Raw genomic sequence first — 13,359 nt, 5'->3', positions numbered from 1 at the left:
AATTTAGGGCTAGAAGGTTACTCAGAGGTCATCTACTCCAACCCCCTGCTACAACAGGAAAGCTTACATTGTCTGGATTATTTGGTGCCTCTAACAGAGAGGAAAATTGCCAGAAAGGAGAAGGAGTTTACTAGGACAAGGTTGCCATGCAGAGGAAGGCAGAGATAACCAATTTTGTTGTATTTAAGTACAATGACAATAAAGATTATACTTATACTACAATTGAGCCCAACATTTTGGTTGCTAAGCAAGAGCGTTGTTAAGTGAGCTTCACCACATTTTATCCAATTCATGACATCTCTTGGTGAGTGACATCAAGTTGGCCATGCCCACCCAGTCATATGACTGCTAAGCCACACCCACAAAATAGGCCGCACCCACATAATAGGTAGTAAAAAAATTTGAAACCCACCCCTGGTTGGGGACCCCTGCCATAAAACATTAGCATTTGCAACTATCGTTTGGGTGCATATTACAGAAAAAATAGGCATGCATAATCGACAGAACACCATAAGCTATATTTATTTATGAATGAAGGCAAATATATGTGTTCCAGGATAATGATGCGAGATCAAATTTGGGTTGGTTACCGGGACCAGAGATTTACTCTTCCACGCTTTTGGACTCATGCAGGAGCCCATCTTCAGGGAATTTCCCAGAATATGTGCTTTGGGTTGTTCTGTGAGTCACGCTTATGTGATGCCTTCTTATTGGCTGAATGGTGTGTTGATGGCTGGCGATCGCCTGTCATTTTCTTGTGCTGCCAAACACTTGGCTCCTAAATATTTGATAAGCTGGGGCAATTCAGCATTTGTGTTAACTGACAAGGGGTCCATTTCCCAGGCTTCAATCATTTCCCTGGCTATTTTTGTACCTGCATGGTCTATATATTATATTTATGTTTTATTTATTAAAATATATTTATTATATTTATTTATATTTGTTTACCTTGATATCTTTGCCAAAGACTTTGGAATGGAAGCAAATCCAGTTCTCTGATACATATAGCTTCCCTTGGTACATAATTTCTTTCTGTAAGGCACAGGTGAAATCTACAAAGGTCAAATGAGTAATGTTATCTAACTGGGAATATGTACAGCCTGGCCAGGCAATGCATCTAACACACACTATATATCTAAGATAATTTTCTTAAAACAAATATTGCAAATTCAAAGGTAAGCCCTCTGCAAAGATTAAAAAGTCTGGAAAAATAGTCTAGTTGTCTTAGAATCTACATTGTGTATATGAATATTGAATAGAAAGAGCTATTAAGTACTAAATACCAGTAGACTCATTTAGCAACTACAATTGGGGACAGCAATTTGGACGTTAAGCAAAGCTGTCAATGTGAAGCCATGACTGTTTATGCTCTTACTATAATTTTCTTTTGCTTCACAGACTTATAAAAGTTGTAGATATGGGGATTTGTCAGAAAATTACTTTTTTAATCATTACTGTAACTGTGAATAGTTGCTAAATGAGTCAGTCACTAAATGAGGAGTACCTGTACTGGGATTTTACATGGGAAAGCAAACTCATAATTAGAATGTGCTATGAACCCAAACTATATTGTATGTATATGTGTGCCAAAAAAGGAAGCCTTTATGATTGCTGCCTTCTTATTCAGATAAAGTTCTCTTATACTGTGTCCCGTGCATGATCCATCTTTGTCTTCTCTTTTTGCCATCTGGCAGAGTTTGTTTAAACAAGCTATCCCTTATTGAGTTGCTTTTCTCTGCAGAAGAGCATGTCCCTAAAAATGTTAAGGTAAGTTAATAAACTCAGATCTGTGACCTTGATGAGCGGATTAGAAACCTCCTGCAGACTGGCAGGTCCTGCCTGAAACTGACCAGACCTTAATCAGTTTTACCCTGAAGGCTTTTTGTTGTCCTAAATGCTGCCTTGGTTAGAAAATGAATTTTTATTACTGTTGTATTTGTGAATGGTTACTATTCAAAGCAAAATTACCAAATAAGGATTACCTGTAGAAAACATGACTTACAAAAATGCAACATAACAGATAAAAAGAGTATTCTGCTTACTTTGTCTCAAGGGTTCATCAATTGGGACATCCAGAAACAGCTTGTGAAAATGAGCATTTGCCTTAAACTAAAGCAAAACAAACAAATAAACAAACAAACCAGAATTTGGTTACTGCTATTTAACAATCATTATCCGTGTTTGCCTAGTTTATTATTAAATCCTGGGCATAGTGTTTTTTTTTTCCATCAGCAGATGGAAAGGACTGGAACTGTACTATATTGAGTGCACATACTTCTCAAAAACAGAATGAAGAAATCCATAGGAACATGAGACATATAAAAAAGTGCAGGGCTTAGATGGTGTATTTGCAGTTGCTATCTTGACTGTTTTTGACTTCCTGCTTCCATCAATCAGAATCAGAATCAGAATCTAATATTCTGGAAAGGTCAGTTTGTTCCTGTTCCAGGCTGGAAACAGAGTTTATACATTCAAAAGAAACTCATCTCTGTATGTGCTAGGTAGAATTATTTTGATCCCAATTATTTTCCAAGCTTGGCACAGTGTTTATACATAAAAACCACACAGACAACAAACTGTGCCTAAGGCAGTGGTGGGATATGACCGGTACACCTCAGTAGGGAAGTACCGGTGCCTGCTGGGAGCACCAGGTACCGTTCTGGTATGGTGTTCCGGAGGGCCCACCTGCTTACCTGCCCCCCTTACCTGTATTTGACGTGACCCGTCAAAACCGCGGAGGACAAAATCGCGCTCGACGAAAGCGCGCATGTGACGTCATCACAGCGCGACGGAAAAAATTAAAAATTGAAATAAAATTAAAATTAAAGCAAGCCGATTCACATAAAGGTAAGGGTTAGGGTTAGGGTTAGGGTTAGGGTTAGGTTAAGGGTTAGGGTTAGGTTTAGAGCGTTAGGGTTACGTTTAGCATTAGGTTAAGGGTTAGCGTTAGGTTTAGCGTTACGTTAACGGTTAGGTTTAGGGTTAGATTTAGGGTTAGGTTAAGGGTTAGGTTTGGGGGGGTTAGGGTAAGGTTTTCGCTTTATTTTTACATTTTTCGATCACAGCGTGATGTTTTCGTCGCGCTGTGATGACGTCAAATGCGCGCTTTCATCGAGCGCGATTTTGTACTCCGTGGTTTTGTGGTGGAACCGTATTTGAACCGATCAGGGCTTTCATGCACGGAGAGTATGGCGCCTGCGTGATGCTCTCCTGAGCAGCTGGAGTGTCGCAGGCTGTGTGTGTGTTATGCATGTGTATGTGGTGGGCATCGGGCCATGTTGCAGCATACCGGTTGCAACCACTAGCCTAAGGGCATAAGATTTCTTAGTCTTTCTTATCTGCTAAGAGTACAATAAGGCAAACTGCTGTAGTTCCTCAAATGGTTCATTATTCGAAGAGGATCAGAATCAACAAAATTATTAAGTATTTTGATGATTCTGGGCTTAGTTATATGTGGATATAATCAACATAAGATGAATTTATTTTCTTTTTGGTTAGCATATCAGTAAAACAGTCATTGTGGTTTATTAGCCATGGTTAACTGCTAGCCATATGGAGGAAACCTAATCAACTGAAGCTTATTCAGTGAAGATCAATCCAGATACGTCAAAATTAGGCATAATTTTGTTTTGATAAATCATGAACAGAGCTTTTACTGTATGCATACTGACATTTTAAGAGTAGTGTATGCTTGTTTGATATATGTTTGCATTCATTCCTTCAAGAGCTATGTATAGGTTGCCTCAAACCTCAGGTCCCATAGTTTCATGTCATAAGCAGGGCTTTACATTGCAGGCAATACTTGGGGAAAGGTCAATGCCGAATACATTTGTGCCCAACTATTTCCCTTTCTTGAATTCCTATCACTATCCTATCCTAACCCTCTGACTCTTGCAAGCCATAGTTTGCCTAACAAACCACCCCTGCTTAGGATCACATATTTAAACAAACAAATAAAAAAAGGAGTATGAGCTGTAATGGCTGGTTGGCTTCCAGTGGTGGGTTCTGGATCCTGTTCCAACCGTATGGTTGGAACAGGCCCGGTGACATCCACATGGATGCGCGCAGCACGTGCATACATCTTAGCGCCTCCATGCCGCTCCAGCTGTTCAGCGGAGCATTGCGCAGGTTCTATATGCATCGTGGACATGTGAAGCGCAGAAGACTGAAAAGATCGGTAAGGAGCTTGGGCTGGTGGGTGGGCACTCTGAAGCACCATACCGGAATGGTATCTGGTGCTACGGGCAGGGTCCAGTACGTTCGTACCGGGGCGTACTGCCTACGACCCACCACTGTTGGCTTCATGCAATATTCTAATTCAAAAATGTATTTTACTTTAACGATGGGATAGCAGCAGATCTCTTGATCTGTTCTTGGTTGTCAGCACATACAACTCGCCTATAGTCGTCTCTTAAACAATTCAGCAGTGTTGACCTATCCAGACTGCATTACAAGTCACTGTTTGTATTGTGCTCAATGTCCATGTCACAGGTAAGCTAGACAACACTTTAATTATGCAAAGCCATGTAGCAATAATGGTGATCAAAGCTCAAATGTTGATATTAATGCAGCTGTTAGTAAGAAATATAGCCCTGTTTTACCCTAACTTTAATAAAGAATAAGAGTACAAAAACAGCCAACATCTTTCATCACCATTCTTTCTATAGCATCAATACATAGAGCCAAATATCTTGGGATATATAATTGCCGTTATCAAGTGGCATGGAAAATCTGAGCAAGATCCATGTTGGTCTCTATTAAACCAGTGCAAGTCCTTGAAATAGCTCTTGTGGAATGCATAGGAGCAGGATGAAGAACCCAGTTGTTCTTCTCCCTTATATAGCACAATCTTTTCCCTCATCCAATACCACCCCATCAAGAGCCAAGTGAGTAACAGCAGCTGCTGCTGTCTTTCTTTCACCATGAGGACAGCTGTCTTGATTTAGCATCACACTGTGTACTATTGCCTGGAATCAAGACAAGTTTGTGAGACACAAAGGGAGAATGAGAGAAGATGAAAGAAGGGTGGGTAGATTTGCATTTCAAAACTGCTCCATGTGAACCAGAGCAAGCAGGTTAGACTTAGCACCCCTGCATAAAACTACTGATTTGTTAAACAACACACACTTTAGCTTAATATGTGAACTAATTCAGAGGATTCAAGTGCATCTAAGGATCAGCTCTTACAGATTCTAAATATGCCCCTTATTTATAAGTCAGAGTTATGGGATAGATGGGGAAAAGTGACATTTCACCACCGATGTGCTATTCCAGCCTGATGTGTGCAGTACTTTTGTTGTTCTGCCACAACCAGAGTCTTCAACATTTCAGATACTAAACAGATGAGTAGTTCTCAATACCTGGTTTGAAGTATGCTTCTTCCTTTCAGCCTTTGAGTCATTCTTGCCATCTAACATCAAGAAACTATTATCCACAATTGTCTTTGACCTAAAGGAAATACCATTATAGTGCTGTTACATTATTCTCATTTTATAAAGACAGGTTTTTCACATTAAAAAGTTTAGCCAACTTGGATGAATTTCTGAGTATAAAGCATGCCCTTCAAGATACTTATGAAACAGTGCGGATTTCTTGCTTCTGATTGTGAAGAGAATGACTTTCATTCTTTGACTTTGCTACTTCAATGCTCTACAGCCTTCTCTTGCTATATAGGATGAGAAGCCTCTTTCAACTCTTGCAAATATTGGAAGAATTGTAAGAAACAACAAGCAGGCTGCAAGGTGATGTAGTGTGTTTCACTGAGGAAAATATACTATCTTTTACCCCTAACGAAGAAAGCTCATTAGGTCTGTTGGTTAAGCCTTTGACCAAAATTTTTATTCTTGAAAATACAGCTAGTCCTCAATTTACAACCATTCATTTAACAGTAATCCAACGTTATGATGGTCTTGGAAAAAGTGACCTATGACCTGTACTTGTATGTCCAACAGATGTACCACTTTCTTGGTCAAATGACCACAATTTGGGGGCTTGGCAATTGACTCATATTTATGACAGTTTGCAGTGTCACATGATCACAATTTGTAACCCCCTTTTTTTGGCCAATTTCTGGCAAAACAAAAACAAAAATGGGGAAGCTGGATTCATGTTAACTACTGCATGATTCTCTTAATGACCATGGAGAGTCAGCCACTGTAAAAATTGTTATAAAATTGGATCCAACTCAACTTACAACCATAATAACCTATGATGGAAATTCTGGTCCCATATGTGGTTGTAATTGAGGACTATCTGAACCTTAACCCGGATATTTAGTATTAACAGATCTGTCTATTTAGTCATGTATCTCGCACATTGTAAAGAATCTGTACAGTAGTATAATGGTGCCTATATTAGCATTTCCCTACATGAACTTCAGTTCCTTGTATTCCCCTCCAGTGTGGCCATTACTGACAATTCTGAAAGCTAAATGTCACATCTCTGGAGGTTAAGAAAATTTGAGTGTTCAAATTTGTCACAATAAAGCACTGTGCGTTATAGACTAATGCAACTGAACTTGTAAATAGGAGTCATGACATAATTTCCTTTTTTAAGAATTTTGCATCATCTTACAGCCTACTGTGCATTCACAAAGCTTTTCTGCTTACTGGAAGAGCCGCAAAAAGGTTGTCAAAGAGACTTTGGAGCAGCAGAAGTGAAGCAACTCCATCTCTTTGCTTTCACAAGTGAGGAGATCCCACTGCTTTGAAGGGCTGTGCTTTGAATGAATCTTCAACACAGCAAAGCACCTCTTTGAAACATTGCACAAGCCTAATACTGTGAAGTATCTTGAGTAGACTGAACATTCTGACACAGCCAAGAATGTGACTGAAGAATCCACCCTTCTCACAGGCAACATTCTTCTCATTTCATTTGACTAAATCCTTTCCTGACCTCTAATTAGTGGAAATAGTCCCTTCTTTTCAAGTTTTTACAATGCCAAAAACTTCAATTCTGCCCCAAAGCACAGTTGGGTACTTCTGTCAAACAGAGAAGAAGAAAAAATACACATCACTCTCAAAGAGATAAGGATATACAGAAACATAGGAAAAGGGAAAGAAATATAAACTGCACTGCAAACAAAATACAAGATAAATACTTAGTGGAATGAAACAAACAAAATGTTAAAAAGTTATGATATTTATATAGTTATTTAAGAAGCACATCTAAATTATATTAAAGTAATCAAAATACCTTTACAGTCCCCAAGGCATGCCACAACTTTTGAGCATCCCTAATGTTTGGAAATTGAAAGTTTAAAAATTTGACATGCCCTAAATTTTATGATTGTTTTAAATTTGAAAAATGCTGCATCATCTTGATTTCCAGAAATGGTTTGAAGTCCATTGTGGACCCAGAGGCATTCTTAGAAAATAAAAAGGGGCTATTGGAGTTCTATGCAGCCATTTTGTGAGCAAGCCTATGTCAAGTTTTCAAAATGTGCAAGTTAGCCTCCAAAACTTGGGAATGGTTCTCTTAATGTAATTTTTCTGAATAATTATTATTTGGGAAACTGGCAAAATCCCAACATTTGTTTCCAGTTACAAATGGCATTATTTTATTTTCCAACAGTCATGTTAGCTTTGCTGCTGTAGGAAAGAGAAGATGAATTGGTGCACTACTGCACTTATATACAGAACTATTCCCAATTCCAAAAAGTGCCATCCAAAGAATTAAAACCAGCTGATTTAGAAATAAGAAGAGCAAGAACCTGTAAACAATTAGGAGAAATGTGTAATTGCATCTAGATTACTTTACTTCCAGCCCTTCTATACTTTCCAATGCAGTGTTTGGCATCTGCAAATTAATTGGGCACATAGAGGGATGTGGTGGTTGGATTTGCACAGATGTTCTTGCTACCTCCCTACTGGGCTGGGAACTCAACCACTGGGAGTGTCTAATATAAAAGGGAAAGCCAGATCTTATAAAAGAGGTTCAAAGTTTATCCTGATCAGAGATACTGTAGAAACCTATCTCCTACCTATGAATTCAAAGATTTCCAACATTCACAAAATATGTTGTCATTTTTCTTTAAGAGAGATTTAACCATTTATCTAATCTAAAAGTTTATCTAGTTGGTTCTAGATGAATCTAGTTCATTACCGTGAAATTGCAGCTTTTTTCTGGTCTTCAAAATAATCAGCTTCATTAAATGATATTTGTGGCACCAAAAAGCTTGGTTTTCCCGATTTCTTCTTTTCTTCTGTTCCCTTTTCATTTTCTGAACTGCAAGAAAGTAATATCATTTGTTAGGGCTAAAACATATAAAGCTATAGTTCAAAGCTTCAATTACAGTTGCCAATCCAACCGCATACCTATATAGTTTATGTTTTGAATGGTGGCATTTGAAGAACTGAATATTTTTTTAGATATTTCAATTAATTATATTATGAGTAAAGAACCAGAAGATCTGACTTTCCTTACATGTATCTAAAAGATCCAAAATGGAGCTAGTGTCTTTCCTGCCCCAAGCTCTTGAGATAGGACCAAATTAACCATCATGAAGTGAGATGGAAACTAAGAGCAAATGCAGAAAATATCACTATAAAGCAAAATAGAGTCAGTTGTACTTGCATGCTTACTGTATTTCTTATTATCAAACCATTTTTTTCTAATTTCATTAGTGCCATTCATTTTTTTTCTTTCATTAATGAAGGAGAGGGGGAATCAAATTATATTCATAGCTGCTTAGTTCTTATGGTTAAGTCATAGCTTCAATTCTGGATTATTAGTGAAATGGCATACATACTTCCCATGCACCCTAAGGGTCCTGACCCTTTGACTTTTTGGAGTCATTATTTGAGCTATATTAATAACATAATAAAGAAAATAAAAGAAAATAATCTCAGTAAATACACTGCTCATTCAACTAGCTTGTATTGTGAGACTGGTTCCCAGTTTTAGAAAGCACATGGCGATGGTAGATTTTCTAAGATGCGTTATGAGCTGTGTTGGCACAGTAGTTAGAATGCAGTACTGCAGGCTACTTAAACTGTTTCAACTTCTACCCTCCAAACAACACTATAGGGCACTGGACACCAGAACAACTAGAAAACAAGGACAGTTTTTTCCCCAAATGCCATCACAACTAATTCCCACAAGACTGTCAATAATTTACTAAGACCGTATTACTATTATTCCTCTCTTCCTTCCAATATATATCGCTCCCCACTTATGACTATAACTATGTTACTTGTATCTTTTAATTTATATTTTTATTTGTTTCCTAGTACTTGATAGCTTATTGTAACCTTGACTATCACTAGTGTTTCATCTTTTTATTCTTGATGAATGTATTTTATTCTCCTTATGTATACTGAGAGTGTATGCACCAAAGACAAATTCCTTGTGTTCCAATCACACTTGGCCAATAAAGAATTCTATTCTATTCTATTCTATTCTATTCTATTCTATTCTATTCTGCTGATCACCAGCTGCCAGCAGTTTAGCAGTTTAGCCAACATGGGTTTGTCAAAAACAGATCATGCCAGACTAATCTTATTGCATTCTTTGATAATGTGACAAAATTAGTGGACCAGAGGAATGCCGTCGATATAGTTTACTTGGACTTCAGTAAGGCATTTGATAAGGTAGACCATAACCTACTACTAGATAAAGTAGAAGAATGTGGGTTAGACAGCATCATCACCAGATGGATTTGTAACTGGCTGACCAATCACACTCAGTGTGTAGTCCTCAATGGAACTGCATCTTCATGGAGGGAAGTATGCAGTGGAGTACCCCAAGGCTCTGTTTTGGGCCCAGTACTCTTCAACATCTTCATCAATGATTTGGATGAGGGAATAAATGGGGAACTCATCAAATTTGCAGATGACACCAAACTCACAGGAATAGCCAACACTCCAGAAGATAGGCTAAAGGTACAGAAGGATCTAGACAAACTTGAATATTGGCCACTATCTAAGGAAATGAAATTCAATGGTGAAAAGAGTAAGGTTCTACATTTAGGCAACAAAAACAAAACGCACAGGTACAATATAGGTGGTACCTTGCTCAACAGTAGTAACTGTGAAAGGGATCTCGGAGTCCTAATGGACAACCATTTAAATATGAGCCAGCAGTGTGCAGCAGCTGCCAAAAAAGCCAACACAATTCTAGGCTTCATAAACAGAGGGATAGAATCAAGATCATGTGAAGTGTTAATAGCACTTTATAATGCCGTGGTAAGGTCACACTTGGAATACTGCATTAAATTTTGGTCACTACGATGTAGAAAAGATGTGGGGACTCTAGAAAGAGTGCAGAAAAGAGCAACAAAGATGATTAGGGGACTGGAGACTAAAACGTATGAAGAACGGTTGCAGGAACTGGGTATGTCTAGTTTAATAGAAAGAAGGACTAGGGGAGACATGATAGCAGTGTTCCAATATCTCAGGGGTTGCCACAAAGAAGAGGGAGTCAAACTATTTTCCAAGGCACCTGAGGGTAGAACAAGAAGCAATGGGTGGAAACTAATCAAGGAGAGAAGCAACTTAAAACTGAGGAGAAATTTCCTGACAGTTAGAACAATTAATCAATGGTACAGCTTGCCTCCAGAAGTTGTGAATGCCTCAACACTGGAAGTATTTAAGAAGATGTTGGATAGCCATCTGTCTGAAATGCTATAGGGTTTCCTGCCTAGACAGGGGGTTGGACTAGAAGACCTCTAAGGTCCCTTCCAACTCTGCTATTGTATTATACTGTATTGTATTAAGTTCGGGTCTCACAGGTTCAAGGTTGACTTAGCTTTCCATCCTTCCGAGTTGGTAAAATGAGGACACAGATTTTTGAGGGCAATCTGCCGACTCTGTAAGCCACTTAGAAAGGGCCGTAAAGCACTGTCAAGTGGTATATAAGTCTAAGTGCTATTGCTATTGCTACAAGGATTGGTGATGTCTCAATTGCAAAAGTCATGATAGAAAGAAATTCATTTCTGCCAGGTGGTGCATAGGACGACAAATGTGTGCACAATAAAATTGAAATGAAATGGTTCCCCCCCCCCATTAAATGCTGAAATGTGGCAAAATTGACTTTTTTCACTACTAAATTAAAACTACAGTACCTCAAATCAAGATTGTCGTCTGGGTACTTCCTATAGTGTAGATATATATAACAGGACAGGGGGAAACAAAAAAGAAGACATCCTACTCTGAAACTACCCTTTATATCTATCGGTGCTGGAATAGGACTAAAATAACCTAGATTCAAAAGCTCACTCAGAAAGATAGCTCATAACTTTGGACCAGTCTTTGGATTGATTTAGGTCTCATGATTATTATTCATAAGAGACAAAAAAAAATTAGGAAGCGCAACCTTAGATTGCATGGACTTGTTTAGGAGTCAGAGATAGATTTAAAGGAAAACCCAGGCAGGAGGATGGGAAGAGATGAAAGCCATCTTGAGTTCTCAGAGAACAAGCAGAATATAAATGCAATACATAGAGCAAACAAAGCAAGAACTACAGAGAGAGGTTTCAAATGACATGATTTCGTTGTAGTTGTGCCATAAAAATATTTGTTCCAAATAACATGAGTTATTTAAAGGCAAACCCAGGCAGGAGGATGGGAAGAGATTAAAGCCATCTTGAGTTCTCAGACAACAAGCAGAATATAAATGCAATACATAGGGCAAACAAAGCAAGAACTACAGAGAGAGGTTTCAAATGACGTGATTTTGTTGTGCTCGTGCCATAAAAATATTTGTTCCAAATAACATCAGTTATTTGGAACAAATATTTCCCATTCACAATCTGAGATGAGATGGCTGCCTAATGATCCTATATACAGAGTATATATATTCTGACAATTTGTGGGGAAAGAGAATAGAGATCAAGGATGTTAGGGAATCAAGACTGTCAGTATTTTAAAGGAACATTCAAGTGTGAAAGATACTGTGCCCACACTTGAATCCATTCACACAGAAGTTAACCTTCATTTATTTGAAATAAACATGTTTACAATGGCCTCTTCCATTGCCGCTGTAAGATGAAACTTAAATAGTTGTTTAAAATAAGCTTTGCTTGCTTGTACTTCCCTGCTGTTTCACCAGTTAATTGGAATTAATTTCCCTTTAATAGAAATTGCTGAAAATGGAGAATTTTTTCTTCTTATATTCAACACTATAAAAATGTCAGAGTAACACAACATGCCACTTAGATTTTTGACAATCTGTTTACCTGTTGTTTCTTATATCGCCTGGAAACAAAGCCCAACAGTTTGGAATAAGATGTCTCACTGAAAAAAGCTGCTCCTTCTATGGTTTTTCTTTTGGATCCCCTGAAATAGTAAGTCTTTAATACTGACAGAGATAAACTCTTTTAGCCATGGGATTCATAATCTAAGTTATGCATGACAGGATAAAGGGGGGAAAATAGCTAATTGTGAAATCTGCCTATACTTATCTGAGAATATTATCATCATTGTGTCTGTTAAAATATTTTTCTAGGTAGAAAGATCAGTTAATGTTGAATGATTTGACGTGTTTGGAAAAACTGGCCATATAAATGATAACAAAGCCAGCAAGCATGGATACTTGCAGAGAGAAAATGATCTGATCATTCTGTCCGGATGCTACAGAAATAAATTACACAATCTTTATCAATTGCACGATGATATCAGAGTATATAGGATATAATTGTGGATCCATACCTCACAGAGCTGGTGCAGAGCTGCTGCCCTAGCAATATTTTGAAGAATTTATTTTTCTCAGTTTGCAATAGCATAAGGCAGAGTTCAAAATCCTTAACCAAGGCTACGGTATATGCAAAATATATTTAAATTGGGATATAAAGAGGGGCTGCCTTTGGGAACATACTGAGCTGATTAGTTGATTTCAGAAATGATTAACTTACATAAAATCTGGTTGCAAGGGTACTCCAAACTTTCTGTGTTTTAGCAGTTAAAATTTCATAATTGGCACTTTTAGATCATTGGGAAATAAGCCCTTCCACACTTACTGAAAAATCTTTCTATGTGACTTCTCCCAAAGTGCAGAATTTGTTAGTAAAATATAAATTACAGTTTCTGTAGATAGGGTGAAAACAGAATTAATACATTATATATGTATTATGGGAAGCGCCCCCCCCCCCCCGAGAATAAAATATTTTGGGGAATATTAAAAGAGGTAGAATATTATATTTCCCCAAAGGAGAAATGGAGAAACATGTTCTTAGAGGCAGAAAGCTGAGTCTTTCTCAATAGCCTATGGCAGATACCCATTAAGAAATCCTGGGCCAGCTTATTCAAAAATAAAACACCCTCAGTGATGGGATTAAAATTTACATCCTTCCCCACCCAAATTCTAAGAACAGGACATGATGTTTAGGACATAATAGGATTAACCCATCACCTTTAGAATAGC

At 37.9% G+C, this 13,359-nt stretch overlaps 1 protein-coding gene across 5 annotated transcripts in view; it reads right to left on the bottom strand.

Annotated features, from left to right (window-relative positions):
- GRAMD2B (GRAM domain containing 2B) overlaps positions 1–13,359 on the bottom strand; it is a 61,492-nt gene that overhangs the window by 17,143 nt on the left and 30,990 nt on the right. For all 5 annotated transcript variants that reach the window (XM_087715862.1, XM_087715865.1, XM_087715864.1 and 2 more), the window contains 4 exons: positions 8,104–8,226; positions 5,361–5,448; positions 2,043–2,109; positions 949–1,052 (listed from right to left, as the gene is read on the bottom strand). In XM_087715862.1, coding sequence (XP_087571988.1) covers positions 949–1,052; positions 2,043–2,109; positions 5,361–5,448; positions 8,104–8,226 — 382 coding nt within the window. The remainder of the gene's footprint in view (positions 1–948; positions 1,053–2,042; positions 2,110–5,360; positions 5,449–8,103; positions 8,227–13,359) is intronic.

The sequence above is a fragment of the Thamnophis sirtalis genome, unplaced genomic scaffold, assembly GCF_051295495.1.
Source record: "Thamnophis sirtalis isolate CommonGarterSnake01/CBP01778 unplaced genomic scaffold, rThaSir2_p1.2 scaffold_5, whole genome shotgun sequence".
Lineage (NCBI taxonomy): Eukaryota > Metazoa > Chordata > Lepidosauria > Squamata > Natricidae > Thamnophis > Thamnophis sirtalis.
Note: the sequence above shows the minus strand (reverse complement) of the source record. Positions and strands in the feature narration are given on the sequence as shown.